Genomic DNA, 24,923 nt, shown 5'->3' with positions numbered 1-24,923 from the left:
TCACTGCACATATTGACTCTTCTGTTATCACAGAACTGATGGGGCTATTATCTCAGGCCTTTCCAAAAATAAATGTATCCTTTTTTTTTTTTTTTAAAGAAAAGCCATCCTTCTTTGGCTTGTGTCCATATGGCCTATTTGTGTGGAACGAAAAAAATAAAAAACTCTTCAGATTTGTGGTGACACACCTGGTTTCAGACACAATAAAAGGGCTGGGCTCCTGAAACTAGCCAGGTGAGGAGCACAAGTGTAATTGCTGAGAGCAGCCAAACCACGAGGGCCCTGGTCAGAAAGCAAAGGTCTGGGGCTGGGTCTGTGTCCTCTAGGCTGAGGTCTTACTCTGCACAACAGAGGGCACAGACTCGCTTGCTAAGCCAGAGGAAGAGTTTCTGAATTGGGCATGGCCAACTCATCAACTAATTCAGATTTGACCATGTCCAATTATGTAGCAAAATTCACTCCAAGACACACCAGAGCTCCTTACAACACCACAACAGACACAGAGGGCAGTTTGAGGACCAGTCCAGTGATGCTTACATTGCTTTTGCTTTCTCTAAAAGATGACACCAAAAATCAAAGAGACATTTAAATTTCCACTCATTGCTAATTCTCTGTCCTGTGAATGATCTGAGGCCAGCATTAAGCCCAGGGCAGCTTCCCCTCAACAGTTGCTTCAGAGCATGCCCATGGAGTCCTGTTGCCTGAAAAAACGTAACTCTGGAGGTGTGTTCACAGTTACACACAACAATGACCTACAACCCCAAACCAGACCCACTGCTGTTGAGTCAACTCTGACTCATAACGACCCTATGATAGTAGTCGTAATGATGATTACTCCTGAGGGCTGCCTTTGTACTAAGCACTTTATTTGGAACCTTGATACGTTAATCCTAACAATAATTACATGAAGTAGGTTTATCCGTAGTTGAAGAAACCCAGCCTTACAGAGTTAAAGCAAAGAGTGTCAGGCCCCAAAACAATTTAATGGTAGGTCTAGGTATCAACCCACATCTATCACAGAACACCGTCACTTTTTTTGAATATAAAGTCGTGATTTTTTCAGTAGGACGTGGAGTCAAAATATCAATGTCGTAAAGGCTTGAGACTCAGGAGCTGTTCTGGGGCATCGGCATTTCACTTCACCATCAGCACCGGGGACTGACTCGATGGTAGTCACTTCTGTCGTAGCATCCAACACCCACAGGTGGTTTTGGGCCAGAAACTTATCTATAAATCTAGTCAGTTCTGGCAGGGCTGATGAGACCAGGCCCAAGAGTATGAACAGCTCAGCACAGATAATTGTCACCATGGAAAAACCTACTCAAAACATGAGGCTGGGGAGTGAGCACACACAGTATATATACCAAAATCTCTCTCTCTCTCTTTTTTAAAACTATTACTCACGCACTTGTGTTATATTACACCTAGTGGGGTCGAGACTTACGTAGGCTGGTTTATAAGGTGTGCTGGAATCTGAGGGGATGGGCGGTATGTTCCTATCACCTTCCATTTGTTTGTAGTGACGCTCAGGACAGGAAGGGCTGTCAGGAACATGCCATGAGTGCCCATCAGAAATTGATTTACCTGAAACAAAAAATACAAGTGACAGTCCATTCTCTTTAACCAAACAATTCATATTTAGTTACAGACAAAAAAAGATCATGGGTAATGCGGCATCAGGTTATAGTATAAAAATGAGGTGTGCAGCTTTTCTTGCAAAGCATGCATGTTTGCAAAATGTCAGTATGTCCCAGAAGGCAATGAAATGAGAGACATGCAACTGAGTGACATTATGCCTTCACTAAATGGGTTCACAATGGGGCACAACAAACATGTAATTTGCGGCAGGATGAGTGGCGTTTTGGAGATGGGTTTCTGATGGTGGTGACAATGGGCTGCAAGGCTGGGGCTGGGGGCCAAGAGGACGGAAAGCCTTCCAGGTGTGAGGGGAAGACAGACTTGGGAACTAAAGGGCTGCTCATGGCTCTACCCCACCACTGCAGATGGGGTGGTCCAGAGAAGAAAGCTTGGAACTACAAATCAAGGAAAGGAAGAATGCTTCCACCATACATACAAGAAGACCTCTACTTTCACCCACCTACTCCTTCTTTTCCCAGGAAATCACCATAAGCAAGGAAATACCTCCAAACCAAGCTACCATGAAGAAAGCTCGGCCCAGGCCTTTAGTCAGATGGAGAAAAAACTTAAAAATGCACCATGAAAAATTCCCTTCTGCACAGGCCTGAGGGGGAGGTGAGGGATGGCTCGAGACCGCTTGGTTGGGCGGGGTTTTGTAACAAGCACGCAGGTATGTGTGAGTATGGCAGTGTAAATACACCATGACACAGGACCAAGGCGCATGGTGTCCACAGAAGGCGGAGGTCAGACACAACATGGAGAGAGGTTTAGGATGCAGTGTGTGCTGCAGGGTGCTGCCATGTTGAGACACATGCACGGGCAGGGGCCTACCAGATGACGCTTTCAAAGATTTTGTGGTCATTTTAAGATAGGCCTCAGGATTTTCAGGGATTTCTACATCTGAAAAAGAATAATGTCATTTTCCTTACTGGAGGAGCATGTAGATTAATGCCCAAGTATTATGTTAAGACAGTAGACACATTGTCAGCAGGAAGGAGAAAATCAACTACCCTTTATCTTTCAACAGAAAAGATTTAAAAAACCAGAAGGATTTCTCAGCCAACTCCGAATGTCCGAAGCGGTAGGGGCGGGGGGGAGCCCGTCGAAAGAATGGAAGCCCTCAGTCTACCGATGCTGTGAAGTCTCAATGAACAGGCTCACTGATGAGTCATCTCCCCAACATCTGGAGCCAGTGACAGCCGTAACATCTCAGTGTGATTTCACTTCTTTTCTCCTTTTACTCTGCCTGTCATGGGAGGGAGCCAACTCTCAGCTAACAGCCCAGTGGGCAGCACAGAACATAGGAAGCCACACAAAGCCTGGATCAGCCACAAGCTGGAGGATGGATTCTTGATCACTGAGAGCTGGCTGAGCTGCTAGGGTGCTGAAAACATAGCCCAAGGGGTCAACTTCAAGGCCGTTACCTGACAACGCACTGTAGTACGGGCCCTCCTCATCTTCTTCGTGAGAAGAGGAGCCCCCCACATCACCGGTGTGATCCCACTCCAGAGGGATGGAGTCCACACTGACAGGGGTCTCACAGCCAGACCGTTCGTGCCCTGCTGTTGGGGGCACGAGATGGCAAAGGGACTGAGGGGACGAGGGCTCCTCGCTCTCGCCCCTCTTATGCCAAGAATCACTGCGGATCTCTCTGGAGTCTTCCATGTCTGTTTCATTCTCAGAGGCCTCCTTTTCATCTTCCAAGCCCTAAACAGGATTATCCAGTTTTAGAAATAACCAAATCATAGGCTATTAGAGCTGTAAGGAGCGTGAGAATTCAGCCCGCCCAGCAGTTCCTACAAATGGCTGCCATCCCCATTTGTAAGGCAGATTAAAAAAGAATCGGAGTCCTGGGCCCATTCCAGGTTGGAATAGTCCTTCCAATCTAGCTACTCTGGAGTGGGGAACTAGAATCTGGATTTTCCCAAAACTCCAAATTTCCTCCTAAGGAAAAAATTCATATTTGATAATCTAAGTCGAATGAGTTTATCTAGAAATAAGAAAATGGAGGCCAAAGTTCCACAGATGGTTAATGGCAGGAACCAAGAACCAAAAAACACAAAAAAGGACACTAGAGCATTCTGGATTAGAGTCACACCTTTCAGGACCACATCCCCCCAGCTCACTCTTTCAAATCCCCCCCATCTTATTGTTCAGGGCCTATATTCACCCTGAGCTGTAGTGCTTCTGTAAAGAGCTACATTTGAAAATGAGGGTAATTTCTGAAGCTCTTTCTGATGAAGAAATAACTACACTTGAAATTGACCAGTGGGGTACACATACATGAAAAGAAAATGTGGCCAGTGCTACTGGTCAATGTTGTCCTTACATAACGCTTTTGGCACACAAAGGCTGTGAACTTTGAATAACAGCCTTAACTCCATTTGGAGTTCCCAAAAGTTCTTTTGTCAAAGGAAAGATGAAAGTTGCTTTCAAAAGCAGTGCTTTTGACATTTCAAAGGTGAGAACAAAGTACCAGAAAGGCATGACTACTCAAAGCTCCCTGACACTAAGATGAAAGAAAAGGCAAACATACTTCCAAGTTAAGCAAAACCAGAACAGTCATTACACTTGATTCTAGAGGTACTGCCACATGTTAGGAAAACCCTGTCCTGAAGAAGACACTGAAAACAGGGAATAGAACTTTCAGAAGTGCCATCCTTTCCTCTGGGTTTTGGGAATAATAAGCAATTGTGATGGGGTACCAGTAGCTCTATATTCTAGAAAGTGGGAATAAAGAATTTCAAAATAGGTTTTCTAACATAAAATAAACCACAGCCATTACAAGGTAAGTTTCCCAGTGCTTTAAAAGTGTAATCGAATATAAACTGAGTGGCCCAGAAGCCCTCTGTGGGACGCGTTCCCCTTACCGGAGCGTGGGAGGTTAGCCGCCGGTGGAACCGGGAGACCCTGCCGAACACCTCCTGACAGTAACGGTGGAGCTCTTCCAATTCGTCTTCAATCAGTACAGCGTCTAGGGGCTCACTCTTTTGAATTAGCTGCTCCCCAAAAACTATAAGCTGATCAATCTTGTTGGTATTTAATGTAATTTCCTGTTGGAAACCCTATTTAGAATATGAGAAAGAAAGACTTCAAAAAGAGAAATTTCCCTGGGGGTCTTGAGAATTTGTTTCTCATGCACCACTGTAGAAAAAAAGAATCAAAATGCCATTATTGCTTTGTTCCTTCTAGTACTCTAGCTTCATCAATTTTTAACTAAGTGACAATGAATATTTAATAACTTAATACATCTGTCCACATATTTTTTCCTCTTCCTTCTGGGCACTGCATTGGCTTTTCCAATTAAAATGTTTCTTAAAGCTTAATGAGGATGGACATTTAGAGTTGCTGGGTTTGAGGAAGAGACTGTGTCTTATCAATGATTGATGGAAGCAGAAAATTTCCCACAATAAGCCACCAATGGGCATTCACTTCTGCCGATGCAATGTGAAATTCATTGGTTCCATACATACTACTGTTTAGGCAAGGCAAATTTCCATTTTGCATCCTCTTCTCAAATCTGACCAAGGAGGAAATTATAGCAAGATTACGGTCTCTAGGAGGTGCAAACGGTTAACATGCTCTGCTGCTAAGAGGCTCAAGGTTCAAGTCCACCCAACGGCACTTACAAAGAAAGGCCTGGCAACCTACTTCTGAAAAAATCAGCCACTGAACACCGTGTGGGGCACAGTTCCACTCTGATACACAAGGGTCGCCATGAGTCAGAACTAACTCAATAGAAATTGGTTACTGGTTTTACACTGTAGTATGGACATTCATAACAGTGAGAGAGCAGAGAATATCTGCCTTGGCCCCACTGCTGATAGAGATTTTACTCTACTACACCAAGTGTTTATTAGAGAAACAGCATCTTAAGACATTCTCTTTGGAGCCAGTGATTGATTAAAAAATGACAAAGAGAAAAAGAAGCCTCGTGACAATGATCTTTCAGCTGTGAGGAGTAGGATCCTTGCTCATGAGAATCTAGCAGTACACAGCTGGGACTCAGCCCGGCTGCTCTTACAGTTCTGGAATGTGGTCTCAGGGTATCAGGTGATATTTGTACATGGCCAGTTTTCCTCTGCAAAGATGCATTCTTTGAAGAGGAGCAAAGGTAGCAGCCCTTACATTCAGTTGGCGCATCTTGTCATCTGCATCGCTCTCAGAGAAGTGCTCCACGTTGGTCAGCTGTAGGTCCATCTCAGTGAGCCACACCAGAATGCTCTCCCTGGTCCCCTCAAATTCCTCCCTCTGGTTGGTGAAATGCTATGAAAGGGGGAGAAAAAAATCACATCTGTGTTGACTGGGGAACGAGAGTTCAGGTAGACAGCAAGGTCACTTGAGGCCCAAAGGAGAGGGTTCCCAGAGTACCTGGGAGATAAACCTGTCTCCGGGGCAACCCAGGAGGACTGCAAAATGCCATTTTTACGGGGCAGAGGGGGTCAGGAGCCTGGGTCTGGTCCTGGCTGTATGATACTGAACAAGTTCTCGGAGCCTCAGCTTCTTCACCAGCAAAGGAGGAGAGGGGGTGACGAGATGATCTCTAAGGTCTATGTGGCATTCATAATACTATCTAATTCTCTAGTCTAACTCAGTGACTTTTTTTTTTTTTTTTAGGTATGAAACTTTTTAGAAAAACAATATTTTCATTATGCTCTTAAAGTTTACACAGCAAATTAGGTTCCTGTTTAATAATTCCAATACATATTGTTTAGTGACATAGGTTACATTTTTCACAAGGTCAACATTCTTGTGATTTATCTTCTGGTTGTTCCATTTCCATTAATCTAGCTTCCCTGCTTCCCCTTCTCATCTTTGCTTAAATGTTAACTGTTTGGTCTCATATAGATGATTTTTTTTTTTTAAATACAAGAGCACCAAACCAAACCAACTGCCACTGAATCAATTCTGATACTGTACTCACTAAATCAGTGATTTTTCTGAACCTTTCCTTTGAGGAACTCCTTTAGGAGTCCAAGCCAGGCACTTTTGCCTGTTTTTACCCATTAGTCTTTGCAGAAGCTTTTGCTAGACAGAAGCATTTAGTAGCTTCAAGATAGAAAAAACTGGTCTCAGGGTTGAGCTTGGCCTGGTGCCTCAATGGCCACATTAGTGCAATCTGGAATGTGTTCCCTCAGAAAAAGAAGACCTGAGGAGTCGATTTATCACCTCCACAGAAGGATGCCTCTTGGGTTACCACCTTAGAGATGGGCAGTGACTCTCAGACAAATGCAGCATTCTGTGCCAACAGAAGGTTTAGGATGGTAACAAATGAGCAGAAGAATTTGAAATTATTTTAAGGGGTTGTCTGGGTTTTTAGAAAAGCTAGCCAATTTCTTCCTGAGAGGGTTAAAAAAAAAAAAATTAAAAGCCAGGTTCTCATCTTCCTATGTTGGCTTCAAAAACACTCTGCCTTGAGAAGAGAAGCAGGGATTAAAATTAATTCCCGCAGCTCCTCCCCACACTGGTCCTGTCAGTTTATACCTGGACTCACAAAAGGTTTCCATACCAGGTCTATCGAGTTACAGAAAGCTAAGGTGAATGTTTATATTCAGAAACCAAACCCAGCCTTGGAGGTTAGTCAGTGTGCTCTGAAGTTCAGAGGATAATCACTGTCCCCAATCACCGCAATGCAGACAGGGCTAACGTGCTTTGCCCATGTTCCTCACAGTGCAAGAAGCAATGGGACATACTAAGACAGAGAGATGGGCAAAGAAGACTTCCTGGAGGCTCAGATGGAACCTTCCCCAGACCAGGAAAGACAGCTCCTCAGACCCTGTGGACAGCCTGTGTGCTCATGTGCACACCACCGGGGGTCCCAGAAACTAGTGATAAACAAATTTTTGTTTTGATTAACAAATCCCAGAAACAGGCTCTGCCTAAAAAGCTCCAAAGGCAAATAGTTCTTTAGGAAACATTACCCTTGCAACTCGGGGCTGTTAAGGTAGCTCAGGGCCTTAAATGAAGCCTTCGACCCCCTGCTTTGTGTACAGCTCCATATTGGATACCACTGCCCCCTGAACAGCTACAGACAGCCCGGGTCAGGGGAAGGAGCTCACTCGGAGTCTCCGCAGCACGGCTGTGACCCGTTTCTGCAGGTTGTCCCAGCGCTGGTTGCCCTCGTGGACCATCTGCTTCAGTTTGCTGGCTGTGTCTGTGCGGTTCTCCCGGGCCAGCCGCCGGTACTGCTTGTTGATGAGTTCTAGCTGAGTGAGTCTCTCGTGGATCTGCCGCTGAAATGCCTGCCGCACAGAGTGAACGGATGCCCAGTCAGCTGTCTCCTATCTTTCCCAGCACCTATTTCAAACCTTCACTACTTTCTTGAGCCACCTACCTCCTCCTACTTCCTTTCTTAGCAAATCAGATCACCTCATCCTCTGCTTGAGGGTGAAAATTAGAGTTCAGTCCATGAGAACTCTCTCAATCCCTTGAATTCCCCAGCTACCTCCCTATCAGCTTCCTAGTATTAGCGCCCATCCTTGACTCTTCTCTTCCACCTTAGCTATCCATTTATTCAACAGATATGTGAGTGCCTATGACATGCCAGGCACTACTATGCTTTGCTTGGCCTGAGATACAATGAGGGGAAAGGCAGAGCGGGAACAGAGTGCCAGACACCCAGTCCCAGCCCCAAACGACTAGCTTCGAGTGGTTCATCCCCACATTGAAATGGCAACAGAGAGCTTACTTCACCACTTCTTCTGAGGCTAATCAAAAGAACAGCCTTTCTATAAAGAGAAATAAAATCCTGATACAGGCTACAACATGGGATGAACCCTGAAAACAGGCTGAGTGACATAAGTCAGTCACAAAAAGACAAATACTGTTATGACCTCATTTATACGAAGTAGATATATGTACAGAGACCAAAGCTTATTAGTGGTCTCTGTACAGGGGCAGGAGGGGGCAGAGGAGAAAGTCAATGCTTGGGCACTGAGTTTCTGTTAATGGTGGTGGAATCATTTAGAAAAGAGTAACAGTTGATGGCTGTGCAAGATGATGGACATGATTAATGTCACTGGATTATACATGTAAAAACTGTTGAATTGGCAAACGTTTTGTTAAGTATATTTTTACTGCAACAAAAAGTAAAATAAAATGAAAAGCGTTGAAAAAAAGTAGAACAAGCTTTCAAGTTCATTGTGTAGCGCTGATGGCTGGCTGTATACCATGTAGCCCATGCCAGCGTGGTGGGAAGCCAGCCACTCAGCAGGAGTCATTTACAACTCCTGAGTCTTTGCACTGCTACAGAGAGTTCTTAGAGCACTGGGGCAGAGAAGGTTTTTACCTCAAACCTCTTCAGCTCTTCCTTGGCATTTGTGTACAACACCTCTGAGGAATTCGGGTAGGCTGCCGTCCTCTCTGCTGACTTGAGCCAGTCCTCAAAGCGGGAATAATCATCTAAAAACTTCTGCCACAGGCGCCATGTCTCTTCAATTCTGAAGGAAGCGCGCGCGCGCGCGCACACACACACACACACAAAGTAAATAAATAAATAAATAAATAGAACCAAACTCACTGCCGTTGAGTTGGATCTGACTCAGAGCAACCCCTCCTTGGGTTTCTGAAGCAGTATCTCTATGGAAGCAGACTGCCCGATCTTCCTTACAAGGAGTGAATGGTGGGTTTGAACCGCCAGCCCTCTGGTTAGCAGTCAAATGCCTTAGACACTATACCACCAGAGCTCCCGAAGGAAGGATAGTGACTTAATACACATCTTCACTCTTTTCTGTCCCTTGACAAGTCCAATTCCTATCCCCCACTGGCACTCACACTGTTTAGGGGGAGAGACCCCAATACCCGTTTCCAGGAAATAACCAAGGACATCACTTCTTGGTCCTGGGAGTACAGAGCTTCCCTAAGCTCATGCTTCAGGAGGCAGCTACTTTATTGCTGTGCAAACAGTGGTAAAGTAGCCATTATGCCCTGAGACACAAGAACGTTACCCTGATATTTTTCTTGAATTATTCCTCTAACAGGTACTGGCCACACCTGCTGAGCCTCTTTGCCAATACCTGGCCCACTGCTAAATGAAGTGAACAGAACAGAGTGCATTGAGTTCAGCAGGGACACCCTGGGGCATCTTGGTTCTTACTTCATTCGCCGCTCCATTGACATGGCACAAATGTTCCTCCAGCGTCTGTCTAGGCTCCTGGTGGTCTGCTGTATCGAGTCACACTCGGTCTCATTTGCACAGGCATCCGAGTCATGCAACAGGACATCACAGATGTTAAAAACTGACTCCACTCCTGCACTGTGTTGTTCGATATCTCGCTGCAGGTCCTATGATTACAACAGAGTAAGATAAACCGTGAGGTGGTGGTGGAAGAGATGGCAACAAAGGGTCTCTACTTTTTCCTTTTCTCCCTTCATCCCGGAGAGTACAGTCCTTGGTGCTTTTCCATCTTGGAACTAGCAGCACAGACCAAGTCCCTCTCATCTTTGTGCAACTCTTGTGCTACAGCACTGGATACAAAGCCTAAAAGCTGGCAGTAACTGGGCACTGCTGCACTGACTGTACGTAAGTGGGGGGGATGGTGGTGAGTGTCTTCTACACACTGATGGGTGGTATTGCTGACCCCTTGAGAGCTCACAGCCTCCCAAACTTTGGGCATGAATCGATCTACTCCATACCCCTCGGCCCTAAATCCTCCAATTTAGACTTGGTGTCAGGGATGTCTTCCATGGAAAACTGATCAAGTCTCTTCAACAGGACCAAATGTTAGCAACAGAAATTCTTGACCATTTATGGTTCATCGAACCCTTGAATCTAAGAGCTTTGTGTTGTCTTCACACACACATCAAATCATGCATTCGGCTCCACAGGTGTCCACAGTCTACCCATGAACCCATCCTAGGAGCTCAAATGAAGGGGTCCAGCCAAGGCTCTGGTTCAGGGATGGATGGGTCTTCTAGAGTTGTGTCCTATGACCGTGATAGTGATGCAGTTTTCCAATCTGGGAAAAACAATGTTCATGAAGATAAAATGCACGAACAGAGAAAAGCTGGAAAACCTGTTTAAGACTAAACATTTTTAGCTATCACCCAGAGAATACTTTTTCTACACACCATGGGTGAGGGGAAGAAGAGATTAGGAGACTGTTTTCAGCCAAATTGGATGAATTAAGTTTTCCCTGATATCCAAATGTTGTGATAAGTGACCTCAGACCACACTATTAATCTTAGCACCTACATTGCATAGTGAAATAGCAAAGATAAACTCTTATTTTAATTTTTGATAATATTTTGAAAAGTTGCAACACTTTAAATAAGCCACTTAAATATTACCTATACTCAGTAAATATCCCTAGATTCAATAAAATTCAGTTCATGGGAAGGATTATTTTATAATCTATAGAAAGGCAACATAAAGTTCATTTCAGGCCACCTAGATATCAAATAATTTTGGAGATAACTATTGTATTACTAGAAAAGACTAACATTTTCTTTTCTTCTGATAAAATGCACAATCTGTATCATTTTGTGTTCAGGTGGATATAAGAGGATAACATGTTAATGCTTGAACCAAATTTTAGATCAGGAAGTTCTTAAAACAGATCCTAACTGAGGAAAGTGAGGACCCAAAGTTCTACTCAGTATGTTTTCCAGTTTGTCCCCATGTATCTGTGAAGAGAGCTGTGCCCAGGTGTACTTCCAAGCTCTGCAACTCAGGGTGCACACCTGAGATGCTGCCGTGGTGGACGCTTTCACGCAAGCAGCACGGTGACTAACTTTGAAATTGTTGTTGTTGTTGTTATGTGCCGTCGAGTCAGCCCTGACTCATAGCGACCCCTCCTTGGGTTTCCGAGGCAGTATCACTATGGAAGTAGGATTGCCCAACCTTCCTTCCGAGGAGTGGCTGGTGGGTTTGAACCGCCAGCCTTCTGGTTAGCAATCAAGTGCCTTAGCCACTATGCTACCAGAGCTCCCTTTGAAATTAGGGTTGGAAAAGAATTCTAGTTTTAAGAATTCTTAGAGGGTCACAGAATGGTCACAGCCTTACTAGTACTGATAAACATCCCTTTTAACTTTATTAAAATACTAAACAAGCATTGGAGCTCAGCACTAAGAACTGAAAATGGTGCCTGCCCTTGGACTTGTCTCAGTCCAGATGGGAAGACCCTGGTTGAAATCACTGAGAAAGTCTAGCCTATGGATAACCTGGATATCATGCATTTTAACAGACTCTTTGCAGTTACTCTACATTATGTATTCAGCTTATATCGATTAAAATAGCTAAAGAAAAGTAAGAACTACACATGATAAATAGCAGCAAGAAATGAGCTCTACAGAACTTCTAAAAGACTAACATCAACATCTTGGTTAAAAGAAACTTCAAACATTTTCAAAATGTCAAAATTTGTTTCTGAAACAGCACAGAGCAGAATCTTCTACTAATGCTTAATATGATCAAGTTACCTTGCAAAACATAAAGTTAGAGACCATATTTTAAAAGTAGAATGTTTCAGAGTTAGACATTTAACCACTGTGCAAACTAAAATAAATATCACTACTGCACCACTTGAGGCGTGAGTTTGAATAATAATTATTTTTGACAGAGTAATTGTTCAAGTCCATAAAAGAACCCGAGTTAAGAAACAACAAAACAGTGCAAGCTTTGCAGAAAACGTCTGCCTGGGGTTCCAGAAACAGCCCTTGTTTTTTATGCCCCAAGCAGGTGAAGCAGAGCACTGACACCAGGAAGGAGCTGAGGAGGAAGGGGGGCAGTGAGAGGAGATGGGGGAGACGTGAAACTGGAGAAGGGAATGCAGCCGGCAAGAGTGAGAATAAAAAGGAACAAGAAAAATAAAGAAGAAAAGGAAGAAACCAGGCTAAGAGGGCAGAAAATCACACGGGGGACCATTACTGGGTGGTGGCGGCTCCAGAATGTTTCTATTGGAGGGGTTGGGGTGGCAAGCAGGTCGGATGGGGTGATTCAGAGGGTTGAGAATGAAGCTGAGTTAGTTGGCTCACTGGAGAAGAAGGCATTGGTAATTACAGGATGAGGGGGTGTTTCTAACTACAACGCCTAAGCCACCATGTGGCATCCCACAGGGACCCGGAACCCAATGAAAACTAGAAGAGAGATCCTGAAGACTCAGTGGACATGGTTCATGACAGAAAAGAGTCACAAAGGTTGACATCACTGTCTTTTGAGTTTTGAAAATGATACATTACAGATGAATAAAAGTATAACCTACCTAAAAGAGGTCTCTAAAAAAGTAGGAGAAACAAAAAGAACTCTTATAAGGTTATTCCTTATAAGAAACAAAAAGAACTCTTATAAGGTTATTCCTTAACCTAATCCTTCCCCCACTGGGCCTTCAGCCATGAGGACCAACCCAGTGACATCATGGCTATTAACAACTTTTAGGGTCACAATTCTATTGTGGAAGGTAGTGGTGCTTGATCTCAAGCTTGCAGGATCTATTTTTGTAAGCAATCAAACGTAACAGTATATTTAATTAGGGATGGAAATATAGGTAAGGTTTTTTTTGTTGTTGTTGTAATGACCTACAGATAATTCCTTTTTTGTGGGCTGGATTTCTGTTTTTAGCATTGGGATGGATGAGTTAACACCTGGGTTTGTATAATAAACACATTGTAATTTATTTCTTTTAACAAAATACTAAAAGTTTTCTTAGGTCATCTAGAGTAGGCAGAATAATGGTTCCCCTAGAATATCTACATCCTAATCCCTGGGGCCTGTGGATATATTACCTTATGTGGCAAAGGGAATTAAGGTTGTTCAACAGCTCACTTTAAAAAGGGAGATTATTTTGGATTATCTGAGTGGGTTGATGTAACCACCAACCAAAAACCAAACTCTGCCACTGAGTTGATTCCAACTCACAGTGACCCTGTAGGTCAGAGTAGAATTGACCTATGGGTTTCCAGGTGTACATCTTTATGGAAGCAGACTGCTGCATCTTTCTCTCATGTAGTGGCTAGTGGGTTTGAACTGCTGGCTTTTTGGTTAGCAGCCAAGCACTTAACCAATGTGTCACCAGGCTTCCTAATGTAATCACAGGGGTTCTTGAAAGTGGAAGAGAGAGGCTGAAGAAAAATCAGTTTGAGGAAGATGTGACTACAGAAGAAAAGCACAGGGAGGTGACAGGTGCTGGATTTGAGGATGTAGAAGGAGACCACAAGCCAGGAAAGGTAGGCTGACTTTATAAGCTGGAAAAGGCAAGGAAACAGAGAACCTCTAAGAAGGAATGCAGCTCTGCTGGCATCCTTATTTCAGCCAGCGAGACCCATGTCAGACTTCTGCCCTCCAGAACTATGATACATTTATACTGGTTTAGCTGCTAAATTTGTGGTGATTTGTTACAGCAACAATAGAAAACTAACACAGCTGATTTCTTTACAGTAATGGCAATATTAAACATCAAGTCCATATATGTATGTGTGTGTGTGTGTGTATTTTTTTTTAAAGTACCCAAGGGTACTGAATTCCATAAAGGATTCTATATGGATTCTGAATTCCATAAAAGAGGGAAATTTAAATTAGCAGATTGAAATTATATACCATTTCAGGACAGATAAGTTCAAGAGGATGGTAGTTGTTCCAAACTGTATGCTTTTAGGAACAAATTTTCTGAATTTTAATAGTGTTATATCATATTTCAGGTTTGTAAAAAGTTAACACACAATTTTTAGTCCTTGCCAAATTTAGCCTGTCATCCTTTAAAAGGAAAAATTTTGCTAGCTTCAATTCTATTTACCTGAAAAAACTCACCAATCAGGGTAACTGGTTATTTGCAAGACCTAAGAGATGGCACAAAAATTGAAACTCATCTTACAAGCTCAAGCATGTTAAATATAGGTGATGATGTTCAGTAGCCATGACTCCACTGGGAAGAACACTCCAGTCCCTACAATGTACATTAACATTCCACAATACTTACATCAATATGCATTTCTTCATAAAGCAGAGATAACATTTATATTACCTCAGTAACAAAAGACTCATTATAATTTCTCAGACTAAACAGAAAAACTGCTATTTTTAATTTGTAGCATTACTAAATCATACTAGTTTGAAAACCAGAGAATAAGTACTGTTGAAACAATAACTAATCTCATTGAAAAGGGATATAAGTTGAGAGTATTATCAAATACTTAGCTATGTTGCATGGTAACATGAAATATCACTGAATACCATTGAAAGCAATGACCTGAACTCAAGAGAATTTATAATCAAGGGGTAGCTTCCTGCAGGGAAATTGATGACCAAGGCTCAGTCCCCAGCTCTGTCTCTAAGCAGCTGTGATATCTGTGTGAATTCTTCCAAGTCATTTATGAAAAGGAAACACCAAAGTTTTGGTGAGGATGAATATGGTGGAGGTTTAATGTGAAGAAAACAGATACGAGTTTGAGCACTTGATAACGACCATATCACTTCTGTGGTCATAACAGAATCTGGCCACAGGCCTGAGAAAAATAGAGCTGAAGGAAAGTTGCTGAAAGAAAAAGATAAACTTACTTTTTGGAAAAAATAAAGACAATCTCAGGCACTGTAGGTAAGAATGAGGCACGTGAGTGTGAGCCTGTGGAGGGCAGGAAAGTGGATTTGGTAAGACGATGATACCAAGGAGCACCTACCAGGCAGGTGCAGGACAGACATTGGCAGAACTCGATGATTTCCAGGCTGTGGAAATTCCAGGGCGGGCTCATAGTGCATGAGTGATGACATAAAGGCACAGAGCTTTGCAGAAAAGCCTTTCTAAACTACTGGCCCAAGTGTGTTCCTTATTACACTTTCTAGTGTTTTAATTTTTTTTTTATTGTGAAGCTCTAATAGACACACAGAGTACTGTCCCATGAAGGCATTCCTTGGCAAGAAAACAGAAACCAAAACCAAACTCACTGCCACTGAGTCGATTCTAACTCATAGTGACCCTATAGGACAGAGTAGAACTGTCCCTTAGGTTTTCCAAGGCTGTAACTCCTTATGGAAGCAGACCGTCACAGCTATTTCCCATGGAGTGGCTAGTGGGTTCAAACTGCTGACCTTTTGGTTAGCAGCTAAGCACTTTAACCACTGTGCCACCAGGGCGCCTCCTGGTGAGAAAAAGGATTTTCCCCCCAATTTATCACCTTCTAAAACCATAATAACAAAAATGAAACAAAGATGAAGGTTAAAGAAATAAAATAACCTTATTTACTGCCAAGACTAAGGTCCACATCTTAAACATTATTCAAACAGCTTCACAAAGAGTTATGGGAGTGTTGGTGGTAGGGTACTTAAGAGATGGATGCCTCACACATACAAGAACATGGACAAGTGATCAGTGTTGTTCAGGTAAAAAAAAACCCCAATATTCCGTCATATGAACATGCAAACACACAGCCAGCAAAGGGGGAGGTTTGAGCTAAGCAGGTATCGTAGATGGCTCTAGGCTTACAGAAGCTCGGTTCTCATTTCCCACCTGCTGTTCAGCAAGCCTCTTCTGGATTTCTTGATCATCACAGACGTCATAAACAACAGGCTTAGAAAGCTCAGACTCAATTCGAGCCAACCAGGTGCGAAGGTTGCTCATGTTTTTGTCTAACTGCTGAATAAATGCAAGGGTCTCCTTCAGCTTCTTCACCCTAAACACATTTGTAGAAAAAAAGAGGTGGAAAACAAAAGCCCAACATTTAGTGGTGAGAAGACTGTGCTAATAAGGGTGTTGGAGGATGAAAAGGGACCTACACTGGGTATAGTAGAGATTTTATAGCAGGGACAATTCTCACATCTCCAGATACCAGTTTTCATGGAATACGTGACATTTTGAAAAACAGCTGTTTCAGTTAATTTTCAAATGGACTAAGAGGTAACTTATCCATGCAAATGCTGAAGTCCTACCATTCCCAGAGTGGGATCCTCTGAGACCCAGGCCATCTTTCTGGGGCTCCCAAGGTGAGCTGTTTTAAGTTGCTGTGAAGTCAACTCAAGGTGACCCCATGCACAATGGAACAAAATGCTGCCAGTCCTGGGCCGTTCCCGTCATCAGCTGAGTGGGATCACTGTGATCTGGGGGTTTTCATGGGTTGACGTTTGGAAGGAGATTGCCAGGTCTTTCTTCCTAGTCTGTCTCAGTCTGGAAGCTCTGCTGAGGTCTGTTCTGCAGCATGCAAGTCTCCACCGATAGGAGGTCTGTGGCAGTGTGTGAGGGGCTTGGCTGGGAATCAACCCCTGGTCTCTGGAAGGCGAGAATTCTACTGCTGGAGCACCACTGCCCTCCCCACCACTTCCAAATCTGAGAGGAGAAGCCATTTATTGCTAAGTTAAAATAACCACTCTTGACTTCTGCCCAGTTCCTGTCTTGGGCATGGCTGAGACTGCAGCAGCCAGTGACCTTCCCTGATGGTTTGAAGATATTACATGCAAGGTCTATGTGGTGGCATTTGGCCCATGATGACTCTCATGGGACCCTCCTCTTGGATCAAGTCTAGAGTCTGTGCTAACCCCCTTCCCCCTAGTCTGACTAGACAGAGGGTTTTGTACACACAGAACCAACCCATGCATGTACCATACAGGGCATGTGTGTCAGTCAAAAAGGCAGCGAGGGAGGGAGCACAGATAATTCACAGGCAAAGCACAGTTCTAACTGCCATCTCCTCACCAATCTGCCTTAGTTCTCACTGAGCCTGACTGGGTGTAGAGCATACTGAAAATCACACACATGTGTCAGCATACTTAGTGTACTCACTGGCTTATCAGCTCACTGTCAAGAGAAAATGATATAACTGCTGAGGAAAAACAATTACTTTTTATATAGACACTAAAATAAAATGCTTCAATAAACTGCTTTCATGAACGTCATAAAATAGAGAAAGTGAGAGCTTGTTCTGGTGATCTGTAAGATTTTTAGGTAATTCCAGAAATTTCAAGTAATGGCTACAATTGAAAGCCCCCACTTAGCAATACTCTGTCTGAACTGCATCCCATAGCTGATACCACTAGGAAGATAAACTAGGGCAATGACCTAAACTGCCATGCCAGCATCATCTCTTACTTGACTCCCCATGAACAGCTCCCTACCAGCCTCCTTGAACTCCTGTCGGTCCACCTTCGGTTGTGCACATTCTAGAAGGCACACCTATTCCATAACCCAAGCTCCTTAACAGTCTTCGCTCTGCCCTGATGTAGCAATGCAACCCACTCAACTTTTCAGTTCCTCGTGTTCAGTAGCATCTCTGCCCTTAACTCTGCTCTTCTTTCCTAGAGCCTGCTGCTCCCTGAGATAAGCTGGGGGTCCTCCCCAGGTGTGTTTGTAGCACCCAAGCCCTCTCCCCTGGGACCCTTACCCTGTGCTGTACCCGCCTGTGTATGTGTTGGCACCTCTCATAGACTGTGTACCTGGCAGGACAAAGACTGTGGCCAAGCTTGTTTCTTCAGTGGCCACTGTACTTCCGACACTGCCTGGTGGGTGAGAAGTACCCACCAATGTTTGTTGGATGAATATATTTGCATAAGCTCTTCCACCACAAACTATTATTTAGTAGATGGCATGGTTTTTTATTTTGTATTCCACACAAGACTAAAGCAACCAGGAGAATCCACTACACCAGCTAGTTTTATGATCTAGGGAAAATCCTTTTATCTTAGTCCCCTCATCTTTAGTAGATTGCTCAGGTCTCTCAAGCTTAAAGGAGGTGGTAGCATATGGGAGAAGTTAAGTCCAGAGCTTTGGAAACAGACAGACTTGAGTATAAGTCTCACTCTACCATGTATGAGCTATGCATCTCTGTAAGGTATTTAACTCCCAATTTCCTGGTTGCCTGTAAAATGACCCATCTTGCAGGTGGTTGTGAGAACTAAGCAAAAGCATGCATATAAAGCCTTTGGCACACAGCAAATGCTGAATACCACCAGCTCTTGTTACTGCAGCCTGGGACTACATGACATTACGATGTGTTGTTGCTGTTATGTGCCATCGACTCATAGCAATCCTTCCTTGCGTTTCCGAGGCAGTATCACTATGGAAGTAGATTGTCCAATCTTCCTTCTGAGGAATGGCTGGTGGGTTTGAACCGCCAGCCTTCTCGTTAGCAGTCAAATGCCTTAGACACTATGCCACTAGAGCTTCCTGATACTGCAATAGCATTATATTTACATGGCATTGGATCTCAAAAGCTTCCTTCGTAAATACGACCTCAGGTTTACATTATTCTCAATGGCACCATGAAATATGTAGGCTTGGATAGGAAGCTGTATAGTTTAGTGGTGAAGAGTACAGACTGTGTGGTCTGGACTTGTGTTTGAACACTGGCTGTGTCATGTCATCTGTAAAATGGTGCTCCCAGTAGTACGTTCCTTCCTGGGGTAGCTGATAGGATTGAAGAAGCATTTGGCCCAGTAACTAGAGTCATAATGCTGATCAAGTTCTTTCAGATTATATTCTTACTGCAAAAACCTTAAGAAGTTCCCTTTAAGGCTGCAAGATGATTTATTAAAAAGGAAGCAACAGAATCCAAGGTCAGGTCTGGATGCAAGTGTAACCTAGATCCTTGCTTTGTTCCCATGGCTTTATAGATATGTCCTTCTTACCCCAATGTCTTGCTACCTTGACTGCCCAGTGACCAGAAAGTACACTCCTGACAACTTCCAGGGCAGCTGGGAACCCCAGCACCCAGGCACCATGGACCCTGAGCAGTTGTGAGCCTGGAAGGCTCTGGCTGGAGAGGCAGTCCAGCCAGGAGAGCTTCCTGTAGGGGGCAGAAGAGCTCAGACTCAGCTACCTTCACAAAGCCCTCTTGCCTTCCACTCTCCTCCTCCCAGCAGGACAGGACCCCGCTGCCTTCCATCAGTGCCGGGCTCCATTCAATCACAAGAACCCCTACCTCTTTCTTATTTTAAAAAGAAGTCTGAAATGCAAGTTGTTAAATGAACCAACCAACCAAACAAACAAACAAAAAAAAAACCCACCCAAACCAAACTCAAAGGAGCTCTGGTAGCGTAGTGCCTAAGGCACTTGACTGCTAACCAGAAGGCTGGTGGTTCAAAGCCATCAGCCACTCCTCGGAAGGAAGATGGGGCAATCTACTTCCGTAGTGATGTTGCCTCGGAAACCCAAGGAGGGGTCGCTATGAGTTGGGTCCGACTCAACGGCACATAACAACAACAACAACAACAAACCAAACTCATTGCCACCAAGTCAATTTTGATTCATAGCGACCCCTCTGGGTTTCCAAGGAGGTAAATCTTTATGGAAGTAGATTGCCTCATCTTCCTTCCTTGGAGCAGCTGGCGGGTTTGAACTGCCAACCTTCTGGTTAGCAGTCAAATGTCTTAGGCACTGCATCACCAGAGTTCCTTGTTAAATGATGGGAGCCAAGAAGCAACAAAAGAACCTGGGTACAAAAATACAGCAAGGTAGGGATCTTGAATTCTGTATATCTCAGGGCTTAGGTGTAGGCAGACAGGGGAGTACAGGAAAGGTGGAACAAGAATTTTTTTGGTTCCCTGGGACTGGGGTGCCCCAGGCCAGTCATATCCCCAAGGAGCTGCTCAAAACAATCCTTTTTGTGTGGGATAAAATGGTAGACTTTCTATTTCTACCCTATTCTTTTCAAATTTCTCCATCAGGTATGCTTTAAAAATGTATAAACTTTATTACTTCAGTAGAATATCTATATTGAATGCTAACATCTACGTGGGCCAGGACCACTGTGTTTTACCTGTTAGCAACTCACTTAACCCTTACAACAATGCAAAGGGTCAGTACTATGATTAACTTGACAGATGAGGATACTGAGGCACAGGGATTAAACAACATGCTCATTGTCACATGGCCATTAAATGGGAGAGGTAGGGCTCCAACAAGGGCAGTCAGGCCTGGAGCTGCAGTGTAAGTACTATCCTCAGGGCCTCTCATTTAAACTCGTATACACGTAACATGCACAAGTTAGGGGTCCAGGGCCAGTTAGGGAACTTGATTAGAACTCTAGACTCATGGGACTCATGGCTCTAGGGTACACTGAGTGGGGAGCCAGGAGCCCATACATCATGTGCTGCCATTCTGGGGCTCTCAGTCTGGAGAGGGGTGGATACTAGAAGGCGCAAATATGGTGCCAGATGTTCGCCCCCAATGATTTTCTTTCAATCAATGTTTAAACACTGGTTCTATTCTAAGCCCTAGTGACCTTGGCATTCCACATTAACTGGAACATGGGTTTTTTTTTCCCAAAGAATGTATGGTTTAATTTAGATGTCACCAATGTACACAGTAGATGGCTTGATAAATATGTGGAATGAATAAACAATGTTCACTTACATTTCTGAAGGAATTTAATTTATCTTCTTCACAAAAGAGGTATCCTTGTCATGTATGTAAAGAAAGAGGTAAAGACCCAGAGTAGCTTGGAGCCATCTTGCCAGACAATATAGTACACACCCCCCACCACAAGCTCACAGTCTCCCAAACTTTGGTTCCCATCTGGGGCAAGGGAATGACACATTAGTGTCCTCATCTGTACAGGCTTGTGGTGGGGCTTAAATGAGATATAAAAGTTGTTTATAAATCTGTGGAAGTCATGGCAGCTAAAAATTTCATTTTTATTGAGTTCCAGAAGGAAGAGTAACACAGAATACTTACACCAGTGTTGATAAGACTAGGAAAAACTCTTTCACTACCCAACGAACAAAGAGGCAAGCCAGCAAACAAATCACCGGCATACCCAAACCAAACTTGTTGCCGTTGAGTCAATTCCAACTCGTAGTGACCCTACAGGACACAGTAGAATTGCCCCAAAGTTTCAAAGGTATACTCTTTACAGAAGCAGATTAGCATACCTTTATCCTGTGAAACAGCTAGTGGGCTCAAAGTGCCAATCTTTTGATTAGTTAGCAGCCAAAAGCTTAACCACTGTGTCACTAGGCCTTCTTACAGCCAAGTAGAGAAGAAGGGAAGGAATGAGGATAAGAAAGAAGAAGGTTGCCAAGAAGTTACAAAATACTCATCCAGTCAGGATTTAATCCATATCTATGTTTCACCCTCTGTCTAAAGGCAAGATACCCAAAATGCACAGTAATACAAATGCTTCTCAGGTGATTATGTTACTAGTTACCTAGGAACCATCAAATACACTGTTGGGCATGTAGCGATCTGTTCTGTAAAGACACTATAATCTAATTATCTATCACCTTCCCAGGTCAGCAAGTGTGCATCATCTGCCAATCCAACCAGCTTCCATGTTTGGCCTCATCAATATTACTGTTGGAAAAATTTAAATCTCGATTGAATATTGGGAAACAAGGAAGCCGCACTGTTGGCACAGGGCAACCACCTCAGGACTGCAGGCCATCAACCACCTGAGCTGCCTGTTTAGGGGCGCCCTCCAGCAATCACCCTGTTTTGGTCCAGGTGCTCTACCGTTCCTCACGTGTGAATTTCAACACACATTTGTCCAGAAAAACACAGGCATGGTTCCCTGCATTGAATTCCAATTCTGAGGACTAGAAAAACAAAAACCTCAGGTGCAAAGGGCTGCTTCACCTGTGCAGACTCTGTTTTTAGTAGGTCACAAAAGTAACATAATATAAGACCTGAACAAAAATGAAAACATTTTTCTAGCAAACCAAACAAAATAAGAATTATGCCCAAGTCAGGCAAGCTCTTTTGTGGGGATTGGTAGAAATATAGAGAAGAAACAAGATGAATAAAGTTTCCTTTTATCTTTAATTAGTGATGGATCAAAATACAACACTTATGAACCCTGCATGCCCTCCAAAAGATGCAAACAAACAAAATCAAGCACATTATTATCATTCCATGTCAAGCATTAAGTCTTACAATGTGTGATGGAGGCTATGTATATGGAATAATTTACCTTTCAGACCTATTGCCTACATGTTGAAGAATCTATGGTTAAATTGTAAGAGCCCCAGATCAGCAAGAGTTAACAGATTCCTATGTCAATGTGGACAGCGTAACTTATAAAAAATACTAAGGAAAATGGAGATGGTCAGATTTGTGCTTGAAATAAACAGAGATACTCAATTCTGTGGACAGCTGCCAGTTGCCAAAAACACTGTACAAATTCTGCACAGTTACATCTTTTTAAATGACTAGACATTTTTATAATCAGTTATTGTGGGGGCATGGACATTACAATACAACCCAGCTAATCGTCTCTTTGAAGTATTGATGTTGCCAGAGGCCTTCCATTTTCCACACGGCATAATCACCTCTCTGCCCTGCTTGTCAGGCAGACTGCAGACACCACACACATGCTGACACTGGAAGAGAACCCATCCCCCGATAGCTGAACACACACCACACACACACGCTCTCTCTCCACAGCCACCATCTCATCAGTAATTTCTATTGTAACCAAAATGAGAGAGAGAGACACAGAGACAGCAGCAGCCGCCTCGGCCATATGCAGAGCTGATTACTGAAATGGCACTTACTGTTTATGAGAAAAAATCATTCCTTATGTTTAAGCGAAAGCTCCAAGTTCCCGGCTGCACATCCACCTCCCAGGGAAGAGGCCACCCCTCGGAGTCCCCTCCCCAGCGTGCCCGCTTCATTCACTGGTTCAGCATCTTCCACGGCGGCAGGGACGGCTTTGGGCCTCCCTCCTGAAGGCTCCTGGTGGGCACTGGCTCCCTTCACAAGCACAAAGCAATGCCGGTAGGAAAGGAAAGGAAGAGACCTTCTCTGCTAACTGAAATTATTCATCTCAGTTTTCTCCCTTCCAATAAACAAATATCTCAAGCTCTTTCCTCACACACACAGTCTTTGTTCTGACGCTACAGGATGGCAACGCCGAGGGAAATAAGTTGCTGTGTTATCTTGGCTATGGGTTATTTATGAAGTGCTATAAAGCAAGGGAAGAGAAATTTAGATTTAGGGCATGGAAAAGAGGATTTCTTTTCTCAAATTAAATTTCTCTATTTCAGGTTTAAAAAGAAACAGTGAAATCTGAAGCCTTGGTCTAATGGGCAATACCGTCCTCCCGCCTTCCTAAAGAAGAAATGGCCCCAAGTAGGTGTTCTGCTCTGCCTTTTTAGTCCGGTGTATCCGGCATTAGGAGGGACAGAGAATTGATCTAGTCTATGCCTCTGCTTGTTCTACAAAACTATCTTTCTGTACAAAGGAAGTTCAAGACCTTGTAGAGAAAGAAATTTTGTACTTTTCCTTGTTAACTCCTTCTAGGGTTTATCATGTTAGTATCTGAAAATTTCTCCTTATCACAGCCTCAGTTTTCTCTGTGTGATTCTGATGGCTCTGCTTACTGGAACACTACTCTGTTTGTACCAATCCCGTTTTAGTTCATTTCCTGCCTTATTTTGACACTTGACAACTCCCATCATTTCTTATGTGATACTAAAGTCCATAATTTAATCATAATTATACCCCTCCCTTGAAACACAGCAAATGCATTTGGTATCAGTGAGATGAGGAGTCTTCTTTTCGTTGTTGTTGTTAGTGCTGTCCAGTGGGCTCTGACTCACAGTCACTCTAAGTAAACAGGATGAAACACTGTCCAGTCCTGCACCATCCTCACAATCGTTGCTACGCTTGAGCCCACTGTTGCAGCCACTGTGTCAAATCATCATATTGAGGGTCTTTCTCTTTTTCGGTGACCCTGTACTTTACCAAGCATGATGTCCTTCTCTACGGCCTGGTCCCTCCTGATAACATGACCAAAGTACCTGAGAAAAAATCTTGTCATCTTCAGTTCTAAGAAGCACTCTGGCTGTATTTCTTCCAAAAGAGATCTGGCAGTCCAGGGTACACTCAATATTCTTCACCAACACCTTGATTCAAAGACATCAATTCTTCTTCAGTCTTCCTTATTCATTGCCCAGCTTTCACAGCATATGAGGTGACTGAAAATACCATGGTGTGGGCCAGGCACACCTTAATCCTTATTGTGACTATCCTTGTTTTAAATACTTTAAAGAGGCCCATATGCAGTAAATCTGTCCAGTGCAACACATCATCTGATTTGCTGACTGCTGCTTCCATGAGCACTGATTGTGGATCCAAGGTGAAGTTCTTGGCAACTTCAATATTTTCTCTGCTAATCATGATGTTGCTTATTGGTCCAGTTGTGAGGACTTTTTTCTTTATGTTGAAGTGTAATCCATACCAACCAAAAACCAAACTCATTGCCGTCGAGTCTGATCTGACTCATAGCAACCCCTCCTTGGGTTTCTGAGGTGGTATCTCTATGGAAGTAGATTGCCCAACCCTCTTTGCAAGGAGTGGCTGGTGGGTTTGAACCACCAGCCTTCTGGTTAGCAGTCAAATGCCTTAGGCACTACACCACCTGAGCTCCTG

General features: G+C 43.6%; 1 protein-coding gene across 1 annotated transcript in view; it reads right to left on the bottom strand.

The window, feature by feature from the left end:
- Positions 1 to 24,923, bottom strand: part of SYNE2 (spectrin repeat containing nuclear envelope protein 2) — a 285,164-nt gene that overhangs the window by 10,502 nt on the left and 249,739 nt on the right. The window contains exons 95-103 of the mRNA XM_042781144.1: positions 16,074 to 16,236; positions 9,734 to 9,921; positions 8,927 to 9,077; positions 7,698 to 7,880; positions 5,767 to 5,904; positions 4,509 to 4,703; positions 3,063 to 3,345; positions 2,470 to 2,538; positions 1,445 to 1,584 (exon numbers count right to left, since the gene is read on the bottom strand). Coding sequence (XP_042637078.1) covers positions 1,445 to 1,584; positions 2,470 to 2,538; positions 3,063 to 3,345; positions 4,509 to 4,703; positions 5,767 to 5,904; positions 7,698 to 7,880; positions 8,927 to 9,077; positions 9,734 to 9,921; positions 16,074 to 16,236 — 1,510 coding nt within the window. The remainder of the gene's footprint in view (positions 1 to 1,444; positions 1,585 to 2,469; positions 2,539 to 3,062; positions 3,346 to 4,508; positions 4,704 to 5,766; positions 5,905 to 7,697; positions 7,881 to 8,926; positions 9,078 to 9,733; positions 9,922 to 16,073; positions 16,237 to 24,923) is intronic.

The sequence above is a fragment of the Orycteropus afer genome, unplaced genomic scaffold, assembly GCF_000298275.1.
Source record: "Orycteropus afer afer isolate SDZICR_OR568_19922 unplaced genomic scaffold, OryAfe1.0 scaffold00088, whole genome shotgun sequence".
In the NCBI taxonomy this organism is placed as follows: Eukaryota; Metazoa; Chordata; class Mammalia; order Tubulidentata; family Orycteropodidae; genus Orycteropus; species Orycteropus afer.
Note: the sequence above shows the minus strand (reverse complement) of the source record. Positions and strands in the feature narration are given on the sequence as shown.